Here is a 22650-nt window from a genome sequence, read left to right as displayed (position 1 = left end):
CCTTTCCAGCAAATTATCAAACATGAGGGTGTCTTGGGGACCTCTGACACTATTATGCATCAAGTATAAAATGGATATATGAAGTAATAATACCCTTCTATTCTGAGTATTTTCTATAAGCCAGGCATTCTTCTAAATGCCTTACATATAGTATTTCACACAAGCCACACAATTCTTCTGTGGTAGATAAAGAAGCTGAGGCACAGAGAAGAAACATCCAGCTCAGTGTTATACTGCTATAAAATGGTCGAACTAGAATTTAAACCCACATAATCTTCTCTAAAGCCTTCTTTAAGGGCCCTAACTCTTAAACATTATGTCATGCTGCCTCTTGTATTCTACAGTTTGTGTTCCATTTCACAAATTCGAATACTGACGTTTGGAGGGTTTCCAAATGAGATCAATGCCATATTGTTTCTAAGTGATCCAGTTGGGATTTGAATCCAGATCCCAACTATGTAAAGTATATGTATTTTAGATCAATTATTTACAAACCAAATTATTGTTCCAAAAAATGACAACTTTTTCTTTTTTTCTATTGGGAGAGGGGTTAGGTTTCAAGCTAGTCCTGTTTGACACAGCAATAGCAGTTATGCATATAACAGAGGTTAATAGATCTAAAAGGATTAGAGGGTTTTGGCATTCTATGGGTAACTTGGCATTTCATTGGGCAAATAGTGGGCAGAGAGAGAAAGTGTTTGAATGGGAAAAGGGTTCCAAAAAGTAGGTAACAGAGTGACAGCTATACTTTGTTTCAGAGTTCTCATGGGTCCTAGAAGTCACTACCACCACACACACATTCATGTGTACACTGCACTAAATTAAAATTGTTAACACTAAATATAAAAATGTATTAAATCTAAACAATAGTATATAGAAGAAATTTTATTTAGGAGAAAAATAAGCATGAAGGCTGGAAGGGAAGTGATTGTAACAAGGTTGTGAGATTTTATACAGGTACTTTTTTCTCTTCTATTTTTCTTTCTTTTTTTGGGGGTAAATATGGTTATATTGTTTAAAATTTAGACAAAATATATCTCTTTGAAGTCCGGAGTGGTAATATTGGCAAAAACTCCTGACAAATAAATGTCTCGTTTTGTCAGGGTCTTCTGGTCTCTTAGGTTGCTCTTTAATTCTGTATTATTCAACTTTGAAAACCAGGTTAATGTGAATGAGTCACTATGGAAATATTATATCTGTAGCTAAAGAAAGATGTAGAGTTTTATTTGTTGAAGATCTTGTTCTGGAAATCCACGTTAATAGGCAAAAATTTTCTTCTTAAAAAGTACTGTTAAAATGGTTCCATTGTTTGTTCATCCACTGGCATTTAGGTATACTTCTGGTCATGAATGAGCTTTTATCATAAAGTGAAGGCTAATTTTTGTATTACATATCGGGGGTTGGAACCACTGTCTTCACTCCATACCTACTCCCCACATTGGCAGTTTTCCATGGAATATTTTCTCTCAAGTTCAGACCACTGTACTTACTGTTTCCTATGTTTGGAGCACTTTCTCCATACTCTGCCTGGCTAAATTATCGTACTCATCCCTCTAATCTCTGTTCAGACATTTCTTCCTTTAGTAAGATCTGTGTCTGTCATATTTATCTTTCTGTCTGTAGTGCAATTCATGGCATATAATAGATAAATTTGTTGAGTAACAGATGATCAATGGGTGATTTAATAGCTAACATATATAGAGCTAACCATGCGTCTGGAGCTATATTTACTCGTTTAATCCTTATAGTAGCAACCAGATGTGGTATGTGTACTGTTATTATTCCCATTTTTCAGATGAGGAAACAGATATAGAGAGATCCTAACTTGCCTATCATTACATAGCTGCCAAGGAGCTAAGATTCTTCCCAGGCTGTCTGGCTCCACAGTCCATACCATATATGGCTGACCTGTGTTAACATCTATTAAATGCATAACTGCTATTGCTGTGTCAAACGGGACTAGCTTGAAACCTAACACCTCTCCCAATAGAAGAAAAGAAAAAGTGGCCATTTTTTTGGAACAATCATTTGGTTTGTAAATAATTGATTTAAAATATGTATAGTTTAAGATTGTCTTGGGATTTAAACTTAAGTAGTTAAAGGCTGGGTTTAGAAGCTTTTTGCTATACCTTTGACTAACTCATACAGTCTCTCCTCAGTGTTTCTAGAATCTCATGACTAATTTGTGTAGATACAGCCCTTCGGGTTCATTTTTTTGTTTGCTCTATGAGAGCCTTGTTACAATAGCTAAAGAAGGAACATCTGTTCCAGACTGCTGCCTCAAGCCATGTAGACCAAAGGGGAAAAGTTTCAAAATCTTGTAGCTTCTCTGAGGAACAGCTGTTTATTTTGACAGCAGTTTAACTCACTTCTCTTCTACTTGAGAATTCTCAACTGGGAATTAATTTTTTTTTAAACAATCTACTATAGATAATGTGCTCATTGGGAATGGTTCTATTTTGAACTACTGATCAATTTCCCAAGAAATAGGGAGTAAGTGTGCATTGTAATTTTGTTTAGCTTTATTTTTGTTACCGTGATCAACAGAACAAAACCAAAACAACTGCCATGGTTTGAACAGTTGCTTCTTACTAGATCCAGTGCCCAGTGCTTTGCATGGAGTGTCCCACCTCGTCTTTACAGTGGTTTTTTTGAGGTCCAGAATGTGACAGGTGAGATAACTGCAGGGTAGAGAAGCTCTATGTCTTTGCAGAGAAGCTTCAGAGTTGGTAGGGCTAAGACTGAATGGAAGCCTGCCTGACTCCAAGGCCTGTTCTTTAACAGCTTCAGGTACATTGCTGCTCAGAGAGTTTGCAAGAAAAGCCAAGGTTGTAATTTTTAAGAGTGTTTTTGATAACTTACTAGAGAGAATCAGCACAGGGCATACTTTATTTTCATACTCCTTGGGTGTAATAATTGTCTATTTACATTGATGGGTTCATGATAGAAGAATGTTTTCAGATCTGCTTCTATTTCAAAATGTGAAATGTGTTCTTTTAAAATTAGAGGACTATTAATGTAAAGCCTGGTTGCTGGGATGAAGGATAAGGTGAAGGGTAGAGGGTCAGCATCTTTCCATAATAGATTTTTACTTACTGTAAGACTGGAGTGAAGATAAAAGTTTAGATTGGAGGTACTAGGTGGAAATATCTGACCTCATACTATATGCTGAGTAAATAGGTGGTGTATTGGGCATCAAGCTTTATACCAAGTGAAGTTCATGCTTTTATTCATGTAGTGTTGTATAGCAATAATCATTGTTTTCTATTTGTGACTGGTTTTAGATTCATTGCATGCTATTAACCAATCTATTTGTTATTAGCAAATGATATCATGCTTCTACAGGATGAATTGAGCTCATGGAATTTTTGTTGGATCTTGTGAGCAACCTCATCCTCCTTAATCTATCCAACAGCTGCAGTGTGTTCATGTTTGTCCTTTGAGTTTAAACCTAATTTTTCTGCCTTTCATTGGTCACTGTGGCTTTGAAGCATAATGTATGTACTGTTCCCACTTTCCATTCATATTAGAGGATTTTGGTCTAATTGCTTTTTCTCACATAACCCAAACTACATGGTCTCTTCTTTAATGCTCTGTTATCCAGGTGATGCTTCTCCTAATTGGTATGGGTGGAAGCCCGTACTAATTAATCCATTAGCCCAACTTCACTGAAAGTTCTTTTACTATTCTCTTTCTTTATCCAAAATTATTAGCACAGTACAACACTCTTATCTCCTTAAGCAAATTTCATCTGACATCTTATTTGTTTTGCTTAACATCTCATCTTAAAGAAATTCTTCCTAATGCTTTCATCCTCTTCACACCCCTTTGTTACAGAACTCCTTACAGGTAACCTATTTCAAAAGAATATTTCTACCAAATTATACTTATTAAAAATGTGTCATTTTTCTGTTTTAGTTAGACATATGTAGCTGTTATGTGGACTCTCTGAGTTTGCAATATCACCTATTCTCATATAGAATACATTTTTATTTCTGTGGCTTATTTTTGAGCACATGAACGTTTCCTGATGGGATTTTAAAGTACTGAAAAAGGCCACTACACTTCTTTCTTAATCATAGTTTCTAAGACCTTGAATATCTAGGAACCCCACTTTGAGGTTAAGATTTAGAGGGCAACAAAAAAATCCCTGCCTTAAAAAAGATTATTATTGCACACAAAAAGTGGAGAAGCATTATATTGGTGTTCTCTTTTTTGTATGTGGGTATAGACATATGTGCCAAACTTTGTAGTTATTATTTTCTAGTTCATAAAATCCAGTCTCTTTCTCCCTAACTTAATTTCCTATATATAACTCCCATCTGAATTGCCTGTGATGACACTCAAAGAGAGACGTGGTTAGTCCTGATTTCTTCAAATCTTAAGTGATTGATGAAACCTGCCTATGATAGGCCTCAGCCAATTCATTTGTTATTAATAGTGATGTTTTACTGTTTGCCGTTCTAGTGGGAAGACAGCAGTAGTTGAGATGCAAGTTCTGGCATCAGAGCATCTTGGAGTTGAGTCCCATCTCTGTAGATTATTAGTGATATGTGTATAGGCAAATTACTTAACCTTCCTGAGCCTCAGTTTTCTGATGATAACAGCGTGCATCTCGTAGGGATGTTACTTTCTGAAGATCAAATTACATAACATACATATACCCTCAAAACAAGTTAGCCATGTACAAATAATAGAAGTACAGTAATTTTGCATTTTCAATCTCATTATAATAGGATTGATACTGTATTTTATCCTTTTTTATTTTTATGCTCCCTTATAGAATACTGTGAAATAAATAAATAGCTACCTGTTTCACATGTATAGCTCTGGCTTTAGAGTATTTCTACAATTTTGTTAAATTTATGTTTCATCTAGATAAAGATTTGTCATTCGTGCTGTTTACTGACTTTAAGTCAATTTTTGGTTTATAAAATTGAAATCTATGTTGTGAACAAATATAAAATCAATTATAACTCAGTTAATCTTGCTGCATCTGTTGATCAAATATAATTTATTATTCTACTGAATTCTCAGACTAAAGTAGTGAAGTGCCAAACAAAAATGAAATCATCCAGTCAGAGGGTATTTTTAGTGTAAAATTGTTTTTGATAGGGAAGACAGCCAGAACAAAACTCATTTTGCCAAATCATTTAGATTACACAAATCTGATCCTTGTCAACTCTAAATGCCATTTGTGCTGACTACTATGTGGACCAACTAGATCATCAAAAGGAATGTCAAAGCACTAAGCATTTCCTGTGTGCTCCTAAATCTTGTAGATTGACTCATTATATGTGTTAGAGGAAGGAAAATCATGTACAAGTCCTATGGTCGAGTGTTGAGCCAGCTTTTGCAATTATAATAGGAAGCATCTTCTATCCTTGCTTAATTTGGTGGGCTTACAACTTGAAAATTGTATTTGGAGTCTTTTCACATAAGACTTATGTCTTCATTAGCACCTTTGTTATTCTGAGATCAAACTTGGAGCTATAATGCCACAAACCTAGAACAAAATAAATATGCTAACTATAAGACTGTTTTTCTTATTATCTGTTCGTATCTGTTTATTTAAGGAATTAGATCAATTTCAGGTGCTGAATATTTTGAGTTTGCAACTTTGAAAAATAATTTAATTCTGATAGGTTCTCCTAGTCTTTACTCTTTAAGTTCTTCACAGTAAAAACAGACTTTCACTAATTGGCTTACTTTTCTTTCTTGGTAAGATTTATTCTTACTATGCATTGCTAAATGGGATAATAACTGGATTTGACTGCCAGGTTCTGTATGACTGCTAATAACTGCTAATTTTTATTTCTTTTCCACATTTTAAGTATTTTGTTTGTTCCCTGAAATAATGTAGCAAAAGGTAATGCCTAGATTATTCTAATACGGTAGTGAGAATAAAAATAGATTGATAATGTAGGGGAAAGAAATCAACTTAATAACTAATACATAATAATAAGATATATTAACTCATGTAATTAAAAAGGTGACATTAACCTAGAATACCACAAACAAAAATGAATAAAATGGTATGTTCTTTGTACATCAGATGCAGTGGCCTTTTCTAGATTATTCTCATACACCCTCACATAGAGACAAGAGGAACGGGAGAGATAGAAGGAGAGGAACATGTTAACTTAAGGCTATTTTTTTATGTTACATTTTAAACATAATTAGGTTCATATGGCTGGGCCTGGTGGCTCACGCCTGTAATCCTAGCACTTTGGGAGGCTGAGTGGGTGGATCACGAGGTCAGGAGATCGAGACCATCCTGGACAACATGGTGAAACCCTGTCTCTACTAAAACACACAAAAAAATTAGCCAGGCATGGTGGCGCGCGCCTGTAGTCCCAGCTACTCGGGAGGCTGAGGCAGGGGAATCGCTTGAACCCAGGTGGTGGAGGTTGCAGTGAGCCGAGATCGCACCACTGCACTCTAGCCTGGTGACAGAGCAAGACTCCGTCTCACAAAAAAAAAAAAAAAATAGATACATAAATTAGGTTCATATGAGACTAGTGGGACTTTAGTTGGATGTTTCCCTTGAATATGTGATTAGGAGCAACTCAAAAAACTGCTGCCTTATCAGCAAGCCTACCTTTAAGCACACTACGGCTGCCATCTTGTGCATAGCGACCTGTGCTTGTATTTAACCTCGTAATTGGGAGATAAAAATAATATTTTTATTGTATATCACTTCTGAACAAAAGGCAAGAGAACACACAATGGGAAATCAAATTATACTTTGGAAAACTTTATTACAAACATCTTATACTTTATCTATTAAAGAAATGTGAATAGGTTGAAGTATCTCATTTACTTGAAAATTTTACGAAGTGTGGAAGAAATTGCAAAGAAACTCATAGCAAAGTTAAGAAGGGCCAGTAATGTTACATCCCTGATGGGTTAATAAGTAATTTGTTGTTTTACCTGAGACCGATTTCACAATAAATAGCAACTTAAGCTGAAATAGTTTAATAATCAGCACCTGCACATCCTTTGGGACATTCTAGTTTGTTCCTCAAAGGATAGTTTCCCATTTTCATAAGTTTCACGGTCATAAAAGGTTCAACTAATAGCAACGCATACTGAATGTTAAGATGATGAATTGTTTGTGCCAGAGCACAGTATATCATGTTCTCCTATTTTCATTCATAGCAGTTTTTTAATTGGATTTGGTAATACTAGAAAAATTATTTTGATTAATTTTACTGTCATTCTAGATTTCTTTCTAAAACATCTACCTTGTAATTATTACAATAAACTTATTTTCCACAAAGTAGCTATAATAAGTTTGTTTTTGGCACTTGGGGAAAATTTTTACATTTTTACATTTAGTTACCGAAGAAAATAATTTTAATGGAAAACTGAAAAGTAGATCACGTAATTTCTATATTCTTACAGACTTTGGTGACTAGTATTAATTTTTTAATTTTTTTTTCCTGTTCCACTACAGGAATATGTATGAGAATACAGAAATGTATTTTTAAGGATTTTTTCCAAGTTAAAATATTTTCCACTTATTCCTAAAGCTGAAGTCATCAGGAGTTTCTAGAAAGTAGTAATTAAGTATGGTGAAGCATTGCCTTTCTTAAGGTTAAACAACCCTAAGCAAGGTGTTTAGTGGGAATGTGTGAGGCCTGCATGTGCTTGTTTACTTTTAGAAAATTAGTCTTGTTTTCATGGTACCTAACAGTCACTCCCCTGGAAAACATGGAGATTTAAGTTAGGTTTGTCTAATCTAATCTCATTTTAGGGACTTGAGACAAAGTTGAATACTTAGGAAAAAGTAAAGATTTTTGAGTTTAGTGAAACCTGTGTTAAAGAGATCCCTGACTTGTATAGCTTGAGTATCCATTAATGTTGAATGAAATAGAACCCTGAACAAGAAGACATTCATAAGATTTTCAACTTTTTTTCAAATGATTAAATCTCCTAGTTTTCTATGTCACAAAAATATACAGGATATTATATGTTGAAAAATGTTGAGTTGGGTAGGCGAATCTATTTAAATGGGCTAAGACTCAAATAGAGATGAAGTACGATCAGAAAGTCAGAATCTATGGCAGCCTACTTGTATTTAATGCTATCATTTTTATATTTTGTTTTATTAAAATTTTATTTTATAACATAAAATAAGACTGATATACCTGCCAAGTAAAGGCCTATTTGGAATATAGGCTGTTTATAATGCTTTTTTTAGAAGGAGGGGAAAATGCACATTGATTTTTTAGATTGTACTTTTAGGGAAAAATATAAAACAAATGTTAATTGCATTATTGGGCAGTGTTTTAAGTTAATTTTTTAGAAATATCTAATTTCAAGTGAAAGTAGTACTTTCATGGAGAAAACACAGGAAAGCGAACTCTTTTTTTCCAGAATGAAATCTCATAATGAACATTAGATTTAGAATATTAAAAACAATGTGCATATATATGTAAATTAAATCTTTAGAGGTATAATAGCTAGACTTGAGGTTGAGAACTACATCTTGCCTTCCATATTTAATTCGCCACTATAGCTTCCCTGCCAAGTGATGCAGCTTGTATTGGATGCAACCATTTTACTCCTGATCAACTCAGTGTACCATCGTATTCCAACATCTCTGAATAGAAAGCATTCATATTCTTATAGGAACTATGAAAATTGGCACTCCCCCATATGTTTGATGGAAGCATATATAATTGATATAAGCCAGAAAATGTTTTTTCTTAAATTGTTGCTGGATAAATGTGTTTGAGGCATTTCATTAATGATACAGTAATAATAAATTATTGATGTTTTTGTAAAGAAATAATAATACTTACTTGTTAACATTTATATAGGGCTAAAATTTATGTGTGAGGCAATGATATAAGCTATTTACATGCATTATTTCATTTATTTCTTAAAATATCCTTGTATTGCAGGTACTATTTTGTCCATGTTACAGTAGAGGAAACTGAGACATAGTCACACAGCTATTTAGTGCTAGGTGGTTATTTAAACCAAACAATATGATTTCAATTTCTACCCTCTTATTATACTGTCTTTATAATATGCAGCAATACGCTCAGATCGATTTTTTTTTTTTTTTTACAACTTCTAAAAGTGGTGAAATGTCATACTTAATGTTTTCTTGAAGGCATTCTTGATCTTCAGTTCCACAATATTTTTTTGAGTGCTTGTTCAGGACTCATTTGATATGGCTGTCCAATTACCCTTTTTTCGTTTGTTTCTTTGCAACCTTTGGGTCATGAAACACACATGTATAAAGTATCCCCCAAAATACATACTGTATAAGAACTGCTACATTATATGAACTTTTTTAGAAATAAGATATCTGTGTTGTTCAACCCTATAAAACAATATACTTTTGAGGACTTTGCTTATCACAATACGATTTACTAGGGACTCTTAAAAATCCATCCCACCAAAATACAACAAACTATTTTAAAAACATGGCTGTCCTGTGAGAAAATTAGGGAAATCTCCAAGGCAAAAGTGGTTAAAGAGAAAAAATGAAGTTGAAACCTGAACAATAAGCACAGGTGAGCAAAGGGGAAAGCTAGGCTTGCCCTGGGAATGAAAACCAAGACTACAACTTGGTGAATACAATGAATAAAATGTTTACAATAAACCTGTGACAAAAGCAAATTAAAGTTATTAAGGTTAGAAATGATCCCTGGCTATTTACAGAAGCAAATTCAAATCTGTGCCAGAGGACAGTTACAATTTAGGTCCTCAAGATTCTCACAAATTAAGTTTAATTAATTAAGAACACTCAATCCTAACCATCAAACACACAAAGAAACAAGGGATTGTGTGGTGAAATGATCAGAAAAAGATAATACATATAGGCCTCCAAGACCCCAGATATTCAGTAACGATATATGAAATATTTAAGGAAATAGAACATGAAATTTTTAAAAAGAGAAAAAGAAAGTAACAGGAGAACACTAAAAATGAACAGTTTTGGAAAAAACAAATAGAATGTATGGAAGTGGAAGTGTGGTGGTTGAAATTAAACATTCAATGGATTAAAGAGCAGGTTATGCTCACTTAAAGAAAGAAATGGTGAATTTGCACAATACATCTAAATAAATTGTCCAGAATGCAAACCAGGCGGACAGTATAATTAGAAGTGTAAAATACTTCTTAAGAAACATGGAGAACAGGATGAGAAGGCCTACCACTTGTATAATTAAAGTCCCAGAAGAATAGACTCAAAAAGAATGAAATACAATATTCAAAATAGTGGCTTAGAATTTTCCAGATCAGGAATCCATAGAATAGGAAATACAACTTATACAAAGCCAGATAAATAAAATGAGATTCACTTCAAATAAATAATGAAGCTGCAGAACACTAAAGACAAAAAAAAAAAAATTGCAGCCAGAGAGAAAAGATATGACCCCCAAAGCAACAACAATTAGATACAGATTACTTATCTGCAAAAATGGAAGGCTGAAGAGAGTGAGATCTTTAAGTGATGCACAAACATAAATGTTCTTCTAATTTGGGGTATCCAGCAAAAGATCTTTATAGAGCACAGGTGGAATTATCTACTATTTGTAGATAAACAGGAAAACAAAAGTGTTTTTCATCAACAACCTTATGTTAAAAGATTTTTTTTAAGAGACTGGCAAACTTTTTCTTAAATAGCCAGATAGTAAATATTTCAGGTTTGCAGGCAATACAGTCTCTGTTGCAACTCTCGTGTGGAAACAGTGCAAAAGCAGCCATATCCAATATGTAAATAAATGGCTGTGGCTATGTACCAGTAAAACTTTGTTTACAAAATACATGGTCAATCTAAGGATTGTAGTTTGCTAGCCTCTGCTCTAAAGGTTGTATTTAAAGAAGCAACAAAAAACAGATTGAGAGACAGGGAGCCATAGGTACTAGGAAAACAAATGTAAAGAAAGTACACAATAAAACAATGTTACATCAATTTATAAATTGAGTGAGAGAGATTTAGAATTTGGGTTTTCTTTATTTTAGTCAAGGGAGAAAGGGAGATACAGATATTAATTAACTTTAGGTCTTGTTAAGTTGCTAATTTGTGTAATAAAAATACAAGGATAACCAGTGAAAGGATAGAAATATCAAGTATAAATTCTAAAATGTAGTGAGAGAAATAGACTAAGAAAGACACACCAAAAAAAATGAGGAAAAATAAACGCATAACTCAAGCTAGACAAATAGATGGAAACAAACATTTTATAAATTACAATAAATTTTTTAAAGGACTGTAATATCGTATAAAAGATAAAATCTGGTTTTATGCTGTTTATAAGAGACCTCCCTTTACCCTATGGATATAGAAATGTTTGAAGTAACAGGACAGTTAATGAAATACAAGGCAACTATTAATCAAAAGAAAGAGGGAAACTATTTTAATAGGTACAATTGACTCAAGACATTAATTACTTCACGACAACAAAAAGCTTAATTCACCTGAAAGATACAACAATTTAAAAATGGCATGTGCCTAATAACATAGCCCCAAAATTACATTGTAAAAATTAACAAACTATATCAATAAGTTGACAGATTTAGGATTATGTTAGGAAATTTCAACAAAGTTCTCTAACTTACTGATAAGCAGAAAAATATCATTAAAGACAAGCGTTAAACAATTAACAGACTTGATTTGATTAGTGTATATAGAATTCAAACTCAATAATTAAAGAATACACATTTTTTCATGCACAAGTTGAACTTTTATAAAATTGGTTACGTACTAGAGACCATGAAATCTCAATACATTTTTCAGTGTTAGTTTTATTTATTTATTGACCACAATGACATGAAATTAGAAATAAAATTAAAAGGATGAAATTTTAAAACCTCTAGTTTGAAAATTCTAAAAACACATTTAAAAAGTCATATGTCAAAGATGAAATCATAGAAAACAATTATACCTGAACAATATTGAAAATACCCCACATTAGACTTTGCTGGATGCAGTAAAAATGGTATAAATTTATACCACATGTGCTTAAGAGAATAAGTCAAGTGTTCCTACATATATAAAAGATAAATATTTAAGGTTATCGATATTCCAATTACCCTGATTTGATCTTTACACATTATATAAATGTATCAGATTATCATATGTACCCCCAAAATATGTACATGTATTATGTATCAATAAAATAACTTTTATCAGAAAGACTTAAAAGCATCTGATTTCAGAAATTTAAAAAGGGTTTATATGATCCTAGAGAAACCAGAAGGAGGGATATGAAAGATTAAATGAAAGAAAAAGTGACATAAACTTAAAAGGCAAAAATGAGGTTATTCTGAAAAGACAAGTTAATTAGATATATTGCTAAAAAGATTAATCAAGAAAAAGAGAAGATAAATAATATTGAGGATATAAAAAGGAAGATAACTGAAGATACAGAAAATAGTAAAAAGAGAAGAGCTTTCTGTAAAAATTTGTAGGATAGTATTGGAAAAGGTAAATGAAATGGATAAGTTCCTAGAAAAAAATAACTTATTGAAAATTACTTTAAAAGAAATAGAAAGCATGAATAGTTCTATAACTAATTTTTATTTTAATGACTTTTAATCTTCAAAATAAATACTTGGCCTAGAAGTTTTTCAGATACATTTTACCAAATTTTAATGAAATGATTGTCTCGAACAAATGGAATACAAAAATGTATTTTATGACTAAATGTTCAAAAAGATAAATTCTTCCTGTCCAAATTGAGTTTATCCCAGAAGTGAAAGTATGACTTAATATTAGAATATTCATAAATATAATTCACTATATTGAGTCTAATGGGAAAAAAAAATTGTGAAATTTCTCTCAGTCAAGTCAGAAAATCCTATTCAGATTTCAAAACAAGAATCATGAACTAATTTAACCCTCCACCCTACTCCAAAGTAGGAAAGGAGTCAAAGGAAACCCTTTAACCTAATACTTAGAATCTAACTCCTAGTCAGTATAGTAAGATAAGACAAGTAGGAGTTGAAAATGTAAAGATTGAAAAGGGAGAAAATCAAGCTGACATTATAGCACTCTATGAATAGCAAAAACAAATCCTATAGGAAAACTATCAGAAATAATAAGAAAAATTATCAGTAGCATATATAAAAATTACATTTTTTAGGCTGGGTGCGGTGGCTGATCGCTGTAATCCCAGCACATTGGGAGGCTAAGGTGAGAGGATCACTTGAACCCAGGATTTCAAGACCAGCTTAGACAATATTATCAAGACCCCCATCTCTACAAAAAGTAAAAATTACATTTTTATATGTTATAAAACAATAGAAATCATTGTTTTTAAAGAAGGCACAATTTACAATAGCAAAAGAAATGTGAAGTATAGAGAGTAAATCTAAAAAAATGTCCAAGACCTGAATGGAGAAAATGAGTTTTTTTTCTAAAGCCTTTTTTAAAGATCCAAGTTAATAAAAAGCCACATGCTATTCACAGATAGAAGACTCAAAATTGTGAAGATATCAATTAAAAATCCTTATAGTCCTTTTTAACGAAACTTAACAAGTCTATTCTAAAATACAGATGGAAGAGCAAAGGCCCAAGGATACAGAAGGCATTCCTAAGTAAGAAAAATAAGATGTAAACCATAATAATTAAAATAGAGTATTATTCTTAGAGACATGGATATATTGATCAAATGGACTAAAATAGCCATAAAATAAATCAACACACATGTGCTAATTGAAATCCAAAAGAAGTGACTTTGCATATTATTGGAGAAAGGATGGGCAAAAGTGAATTGGATCTCCACCTCATACTGTTCAAAAATGTTGATTCCAACAATGAATGAATGGATTTTTAAAATGTGGTTCATATACACAATGGAATACTATTCAGCCTTAAATGAAAAAATGGAAATTCCATCATTTGCAACAACATAGATGAAACCAGAAGACATTATATTAAGTGAAATAAGCCATTCACTGAGAGACAAATACCATAATATGATCTCACTTACGTGTGGTATATAAAAAAGTCAAACTTACAGAAATGGAGAATAGAATGGTGGTTATCATTCTACTTGGAGGGTAAGGGGGTTGCACCAAACTCTGTCTGGCACACAACATTCAAAGAATTTCTTTAGGCAAAGTGTAGCTGAAAGTAGTTGGTGGCAGTGCAGTTTATTTGCCAGTTGACTAAATATAAAACAAGGTCAAGAAAAGATGATGTTTTTAAAAAATCAATGTCTTATAGCCAATTGTCTTTATATCTAGCTAACCCTTAACTTTTCTTTCTTAATTCAAATTTAGGATGGAAGTCACTAAGAGGCAATCATATCCAGAAAAATGTTGTTCTTATTTAATTATTCAGTTTTTCTGTTTTAAGCTACTTTTACTTCTTAACATTTAGAATAAAAGAAAATCTCAAATTACTGTTTGAACTGGGATATTAGTCTCAGACTCAACACCTATTTCTGTGCTCTCTATTGGTATTTTTTCAGCTAAAATTCTTCTCCTAATAGTTATAACATCAGAATATGGTATGTTTTAAATGAAGTAGGCTTTTAAATGAAAATCAATAGTGCATTTTTCATAAAACAAAATAGGTTTAAGAACTTCTTTATACCTTATTTCTAAATGTAAACATCGTTTTTATAGGTCTTGGAAAAGTAATTTTGACTTTTTATTACCCATGGGAATGCTAAAAGGGTGTGGCAATTATATCTGATAGCAGATGGCCTATTATGTACTCACATTTAAATGTATTCAGTCATTAGAGTAGAAAATTCACATCAGAAAATGTTATACATTAATTAGACTCATAAATAAGCTACATGATGTATTATTTATTTATTGTAGGTTCATCTTGTTCATTTCTCTCAAGCAAGAAATACAATTTTGATTCCTGAATATTTGCTTATCCTTTCTCTATCACAACCTATCTTCTTACCCCATCTCCCTTATAGATACATACATGAGTATACATGCACACACACATACAGATATACACACTTGTCTTTGAACCCATGATTATCTTCTCCTACCTTTCTTATGTTGAATTTTTTTTTTTTTTTTTTTTTTTTGAGACAGAGTCTTGCTCTGTTGCCAGGCTGGAGTGCAGTGGTGTGATCTCGGCTCAATGAAACCTCCGCCTCCTGCCTCCCAGGTTCAAGTGATTCTCCTGTTTCAGCCTCCCGAGTAGCTAGGACTGCAGGTGTGTGCCACCATGCCCAGCTAATTTTTGTATTTTTAGTAGAGACGGGGTTTCACCATGTTGACCAGGATGGTCTCAATCTCCTGACCTCATGATCCACCCGCCTTGGCCTCCCAAAGTGCTGGGATTACAGGCATGAGCCACCGCGCCCAGCCTCTTATGTTGATTTTTATTACAACTTTTGTCTCATAGCTACCTCTTAATATACGTGACCATAATATGAAGCAATATGGTGGAAAACCACTGACTGTAGCTAGCTTTCCAATCTTGCAACTTACTGCCTCTTACTACTTTTATTACAGTAAACAAATACTTAACCACTCTGGGCCAGATTAGAGAATGCAGAATCCAATTTGAGAATTAAAGGGATTGCACATTAAAGCATCTAGTATTGCAGCTGGTATTTTATAGCTTAGCAATAATAACTAGCGTTTATATATGTCAAGAACTGTGAAGAGTTTGAGAGTTTACCACTAACAGGCTAACAAGTTAACTTGACACCATTTCATGGATGTGGGGTCAGAGACAAAGAATCCTTTGCTACTCACACAATAGCAATAGCAAGATTAGACTTTTTTTTTTTTTTTTTAAGGTTTCTGAGCCCGTACTCCCACAGGGCTATATGAAAGGGACAGGTGACACTTATATCCACAGTGGTTTGTGTCATTGGAGGGAAATCCTGAATTTAGGGAATGCAGTCTTTTATAATAGGTAGTAAGACTGTCCAGCCTTTGCTCCAGTTTATCATTCTGGGCAGTAACAAACCCCTTAGCTTAGGAGGGAGATACTACCTCTATCTTCTGTTCATTATGCAAATATCTTTGAAAAGATAGTTCGAAACAAAGGTGCTTGGTTGGTGCTTGTATCTCAGTGTACGTAGTTTTGCACTTGCTTGAAAATCTCTAGTCATTTTCCAGAACCCTTAAAAGAAAATCCAACCTCCCTATCTTTGCCTAGAAGATCCTGAGGGATCAGGCCTCAGCATACCTCCCTGACCTCATCTTATATCTTTATACTGGCCTTCTGTCTCCTAAACCCAACAGCAACCTTTGCATTAGCACTTCCCTCTGCCTGATGTGTTCTAGATCATCACTTACCTAGCTCCTTGACATTCAAGATTCAGCTTGAATCAAGTCAGAGTGAGACCTTATCTAACTACCTAATGTAAAGTAACCCCTCAGGAATGCTATCACAGCACTCTTATTTTGTTGTTGTTATTTATTGTTTATCTCTGCCTCCTGCTGCACCCTACCATATAGAATGTAAACTTGTTTTAGTGTGCTCTTCTTTTATGCACTCTTCCTTCTCCCCTCTCCACCTTCCTTTCCTCTCTCTCTTTTTTTTTCTCCCCTACTTTACAACAATACTATTTAGTAGTCTTTGAGTAAGTATTAATTGGATGGATGGATGGATGGATGGATGCATGAGTTACTGTCCCCTCTATTCTATGCTTTTTGTTTCTTTTTGTTGTTGGTCAAAAATATTAAACTTTATTGTTTGATTTTTAATGAAGAACTTGTGCTAACTCTAGGGTTAAAATAAAGAATACCACAGTAAAGAAATAAAAGCCTTTCCCTGAAACAACATAAGCCACCTACTTGTTATAGTTTAATTACACACTTTTCTATTTAATACCAGTGGTGATAAACATCCAATGTGTTAACCTGTTTGGTTTCATTGGTATTTAATATAATGTTACTCTCTTTGTTGGCACTTAAAAATCCCGTTTACCTGCTAATTCCCCTTAATGCCACATGAGAGGTATTTCTTGATGTGTATAACACTTAAGAAATAAGAAATTAAACAAATAATCACATCTATTGAGAGCTTCTTATGATTAGCATGTTATTATTAGTTTTGATCAATAGCCAGAGGACCTGGCTTTGAAATGACAAACATTTCTTTTTTTTTTTTTTGAGACGGAGTCTTGATCTGTCGCCCAGGCTGGAGTGCGGTGGCGCGATCTCGGCTCACTGCAAGCTCTGCCTCCTCGGTTCACACCATTCTCCTGCCTCAGCCTCCCGAGTAGCTGGGATTACAGGCGCCCACCACCACACCCGGCTAATTTTTGTATTTTTAGTAGAGATGGAGTTGCACTGCATTAGCCAGGATGGTCTCGATCTCCTGACCTCATGATCCACCCGCCTCGGCTTCCCAAAGTGCTGGGATTACAGGTGTGAGCCACCATGCCCGGCCAAGAAACATTTCTTTAGTTACATTTATGATATTTCTCTCTATATGAGAAAAATTCATATATGATTGTAATAAAAAGTAGCCACTACAAGATTTTACTTCTTTTATTATGTCTTTAATTTGATAATTTTTCTTGTACTTGATAATTTGCTTTGCAAAGAAGAAATGGAAAACCCTAATTCAGTTGCTAGACACTTTTGGAAATGTATATGGGAAAACAGTTTTGATTTGTGAATTAGTTTTTTTTATTTTGTTTCTGTCTCCCATCTCCCTTTTAGTTAGTTAATTCCATCAATATGTAGATGTTTTAAAGATGCAGGTTTAAGTTTAATAACAGTCGTATTTATAGATACATAACATATTTAGCAAGGGTTTCTGTGCATACCTTTTAGAAGACTGTATTACTAACATAACTCACCATTATCTAAAAGATAATCATGTTTCTACCTTAAGTATATTTTCAAATAGATAATTTTCCATTTTGCAGGGTGAATCACTGGTTAAAATTGATCATTTTTCAAAATTTTTTTTAATAGCAAGCAATAAAGGAGAATATCAAAAAAAGAGAAGCAGAGGAAAAAGAAAAACGTGCCAGAATAGCTAAAGAATTAGCAGAGCGAGAAAGACTTGAACGCCAACAAAAGAAAAAGCGTTTATTAGAAATGAAGACTGGTGAGTACTATCAAATTTGTTATTTATTCTATGTATACTTAAGATTTATACTGGCTGCTTTATTAGTATATTAATGAACTTAGTGAAAAAGGAAAATACAATCACTTGTTTCTGTAATTAAACCATAGAACAATTCTTTCTTTATGGTCTTCTCTCCCTTCCATTTACTAACAAGTAGTGTAGTGTCTTCATTCTAATGTTGGTCATAGGTGATTTGGTCCTCTGTTATGCTGTTTTGGTTCCAGCGTATTCATGTTTCTTTAATTACTACCTCAATAATCAATCTTTAATAATGTATGTCAGTTAATAAAGTAACTATCAGAAACGGACTGTGGAAAATTCTATAAGACATGTAACCTGGTTTCTTCAACATAATATCCCAAGGGAGGGAAAAAAAGTGATGGAGGATAAACATTATTTAAAAGAAAGAGACTTAAGCGACATATCAGCCAATTGCAATGTATGGAATTTATGTGTATTCCAATCTGTGGTCCCAGCTACTGGGGAGGTTGAGGTGGGAGGATCGCCTGAGGTTGGAAGGTTGAGGCTGCAGTATGCCTTGATCTTGACACTGCACTCCAGCCTGGGAGACAGAGTGAGATTTTGTTTCAAAAAAACAACAAAAAGAAAAAAGCAGTCTGAACATTTTGGATACTTTTTTTTTTTCTTGTAAACATGACAAAATTGTTGTCAATATGTTTCAAAGTATCTTTTAGAGACTGGTACTGAAATTTTACAGAAACATATGTATATATGTATTTCAAGAAGCTAAAAGATACCACTTATTTAGAAGCAAAAGAATTATGTAAAATGTAGTTATATTTTCATTCCCTGAAAAATTTGGCTTTTCTTCTTCCAAGTCAGTAAGGATTGAACAAGGCTTTAGTTAAAATCCATCCGCTTCACTGCTAAATCACCATAGTTTACAACTCAGGGTTGCAAATTCACCTAAGGTTTCCCCAGGAATAAATAGAGATGCCTACTTTGCCTTCTTTACTTTCACTTTACAGGTATATTTTTATGCTTACTAAAGTGAACCGAGTACCTTAATGTATTGCACTTGTTTCTTCCTGGGAAGAAAAAGCATCTAAGCACAATTTCTTGTTTATATTTGAAATTCAGGGAATATTCTCAAAATTATTTTTAAGTATGAATGAAAATGGAGATCAGAAAGATTTAGTATTTATTTTTAAAATATGCTTCTGGAAAGAATTTTAAATTAATATATTACTTCCTAATTTACAGAAGATTCTGGTGTTTGAACAGTAGCTTTTTTTTTTTTTCGAGATGGAGTTTCGCTCTTCTTGCCCAGGCTGGAGTGCAATGGCGCGTTCTCGGCTCACTGCAACTTCCGCCTCCTGGGTTCAAGGGATTCTCCTGCCTCAGCCTCCCGAGTGGCTGGGATTACAGGGGCCTGCCACCATGCCCGGCTAATTTTGTATTTTTAGTAGAGACAGAGTTTCGCCGTGTTGGCCTGGCTGGTCTTTAACTCCTGACCTCAGGTGATCCACTCACCTCAGCCTCCCAAAGTGCTGCGATTACAGGTGTGAGCCACTGCTCCCAACCTGAACATTAGCTCTTTTAGCGTTGGCTATAGTTATCTAGATGAGTTGCTAGATGGCAGATTGGATGTATTGTTTGTGGGTTTTGCCCAGGGTCTGATCACACAGAGTGTCTCAGTAATTCTCTCTTATACCAATTTGAAAGATTGAAACTTGATAGGGCAAAGAAATTCTAATAAAACTTCCAATGTAATGTCAGTAATGTTTTAATTTAAATTTGTGTCTCCCTAAGGAAGCTTTCACTTTTAAGAATAAGTTTATTTCTCAAATTTATTTACATTATAGAAAACACCTAAAAAATAGTAGATCAAAAGACTGTTACCCATAATCTTCCTATCCAAAAAATCACTGTAAACATTTCTGCACACTGTTCTTTCAGTTTTAAATTTTTCTGCCTTCTAATAGTAGCTATGATCCTAGTAAATATGCAATTCAGTGTCTCACTTTATGTTGCTGAACTTTTGAATGTTTCGTGTTATTCATAGCTTGTAATTATAATTTTTAATATATATATATGATTGATTCCACTGGTTATGCCATATATAATTTAACTTGCATTAGTCAGTAATGAAGTCATGGAACAATAGTTATTGCTGACTTTTCAATGTGATTAATCTTTTTATCCATAAATAGAAAATGTTTGTAATTATTTTATTGGACATGGAATAGAAAAGGATATTTTTAAGACTTTTGATGCATACTTACAAATTAATTTTCAGAAGCATAACTTTAATTTTCTCAACTTTCAACATTGGGTTATGATTGTGCCTTGGTTGAATATTCTTATTTTTTAAGATTTTTGCTAATTTTATAGATTTTAAAATTATGTTTTATTATCTTAATTTGCATTTCTTTGAGTATTACTAAAGTTGGACTTTTAGAAAGGGTTTATAGTTCATTTTTAGTTCCTCTGTTGTGAATTGTGTTATCTTTTTCTTATTGATTTGTACAAGTTAGCTGAGTGTGTATTCATATTTACATTTAAAATATCTCCTTCCAATGTGGCTTTTTAATTTCTATATCTTGATATATATAAAACTTTTATTTTCATTCTATGATGTTTTAATATTTGCCTTTGTGATTTTTTCTATCACCTTTAAGTTTAGAAAATCATCCTTTCACCGATTTCATATCAACTTCATTTCTTTTCTAGTTTTGATTATTTATAATATGACTGTACTCTACTTATTTATAATCTTCCCTTAATCATATATTTGATATATAGGTTTTAATATAAAAGGGTCTGTTTCTAAATTTTACCAAAAGCATTCTAATATTTAGCCATCAATTGTGTTTAATAGCTGGTTTATTTTTCTTTAAAATATGTAATTTTATGTTGATGACATTACCTTCTTTTCTTAATTTTAAAAAAACTTGAATGTTTTTAATTTTAACAATAGATTTAAAGAATTGTTTTATTATATCTTTCGTTAATCATAGAGCTCATCTTATTTAACCTATTGGATTATTTTATTAGACTTTTTCTATACTATCTCTTCCTAAACATGGTCTGCAAATTATCGTAGGTGGGCCTCAAGTAAATGTAAAATCTTCACCCAATAGGACTTTCCAAACCTGCAATTTGCTGAGGTACATATGCATCATACATTTTAACATTTTTCAGGAGTGCCCTCTGCAGAGCATAGTCTGAGTAACTTTGATTTATATAAATGATATTAAAATAGATAATTTTAAAGTAATATATCTGTAAAATAAATACAGATATATGCTATATCTATATCATACATATGAATTTACTATAGATGTAATCAAACTCATTTGATACAACATGCTGAAACAGCTATGATTTAAGAAGCTACTGTGAGACTTTGTCTTTTAAAACATTTGAAATTTTTGCAAGTCAACTTTGAATTTTTTTTTCAGACTGTGGGATTTAAAATAATCTAGGGATAATAGCCCAAATTTCATAATATTTGTAAACACATATTTTTCTCACCAAAGTGAAAGACCTCTTCTAAAACCCCAATAAATGATGATGATTCTGAATGGTCCTTAGTTTTCCTTTAAAATCAACACAATTATTAATGTAGAAGAACAAAGCATTTGATTTCTTAAAGTAACTGCTATTACCAAGTGAGTCATATAACCATATAACAAATATATTACTACATGCTTATTTATTGATAACTTTTTTCATTTTTTAAAAAATCACAAATACAGTCAACTTTTTTCCATATTATATGTAGAACATGCTTTTTGTCAAGTCATGATTTTTATAACATTTGAAGGCTTTATGAAATAGAGGTTACTAGTGTATCTAATTTAGCACTTAATTACTGAAAATATGTAAAATGTCAGTTTTTTATACTTTTAAATTGATACATTGAATTTTATGCATATGGGATGTTTGACAAATATGATCTTCAATAAAGACGTTGTACTATTATAAAAATATGTGTTATCATTTCTTTTATTATTTTATTGGTAAAAAACGAAATATAGCAAGGCCACTTTTTATTGTTCTTTTATTCATCAAGTTTTTTTCTGTATGTTGAGATTACAGTGATAAATAAGAATAAAAAGGTTCCTGCTGTAATGAAGTTTAAAATTCCAATGAGTGCTTCAAATAACCAAATATATAAAATAATGTCAGATAATAATTTACAGGAACAAAATAAGATATGATAATGAGATGGAGACTGCTTAGGCTGGTGGTAGTAACAAAATTTGGTCTCAGAGAACTAAGACTATTAGTATATATCAAACTTTCTAGTTTAAATATTGTTTAATAAAAATGCTCAGAAGTTGGTAAGATTTATATAATCATTGTTGTGGTTTTCGGATAACCAGGCTTATAAGCTGTACTATATGTGCTAATATGATGTATTTTTTAAACATTGTGAGTATCAGTTGAAACTTTATGTAATTTTTCTTCACAGGTGTTATATTTTAGTACAGAACATGGTACTGCTCAAATCTTTGTAGAAATTTTTAGCCCGACTTTCTCAGCCTTAAAAGAATGTGGAAGGGTGAATTATTGAATTTACATTAGTGTTTTGTTACCTCACTGGGCCAGGAACTTTTTGTTTTAGCTTATTTTCGTATGTA

At 32.7% G+C, this 22650-nt stretch overlaps 1 protein-coding gene across 2 annotated transcripts in view; it reads left to right on the top strand.

Moving 5' to 3' along the window:
- DIAPH3 (diaphanous related formin 3) overlaps positions 1–22650 on the top strand; it is a 484172-nt gene that overhangs the window by 324210 nt on the left and 137312 nt on the right. For both annotated transcript variants that reach the window (XM_054446718.2, XM_054446717.2), the window contains one exon: positions 17884–18019. In XM_054446718.2, coding sequence (XP_054302693.1) covers positions 17884–18019 — 136 coding nt within the window. The remainder of the gene's footprint in view (positions 1–17883; positions 18020–22650) is intronic.

Source organism: Pongo pygmaeus, chromosome 14, assembly GCF_028885625.2.
Source record: "Pongo pygmaeus isolate AG05252 chromosome 14, NHGRI_mPonPyg2-v2.0_pri, whole genome shotgun sequence".
NCBI lineage: Eukaryota > Metazoa > Chordata > Mammalia > Primates > Hominidae > Pongo > Pongo pygmaeus.
The sequence above is the reverse complement of the archived record's forward strand: the minus strand, read 5'-3'. Positions and strand labels throughout refer to the sequence as shown.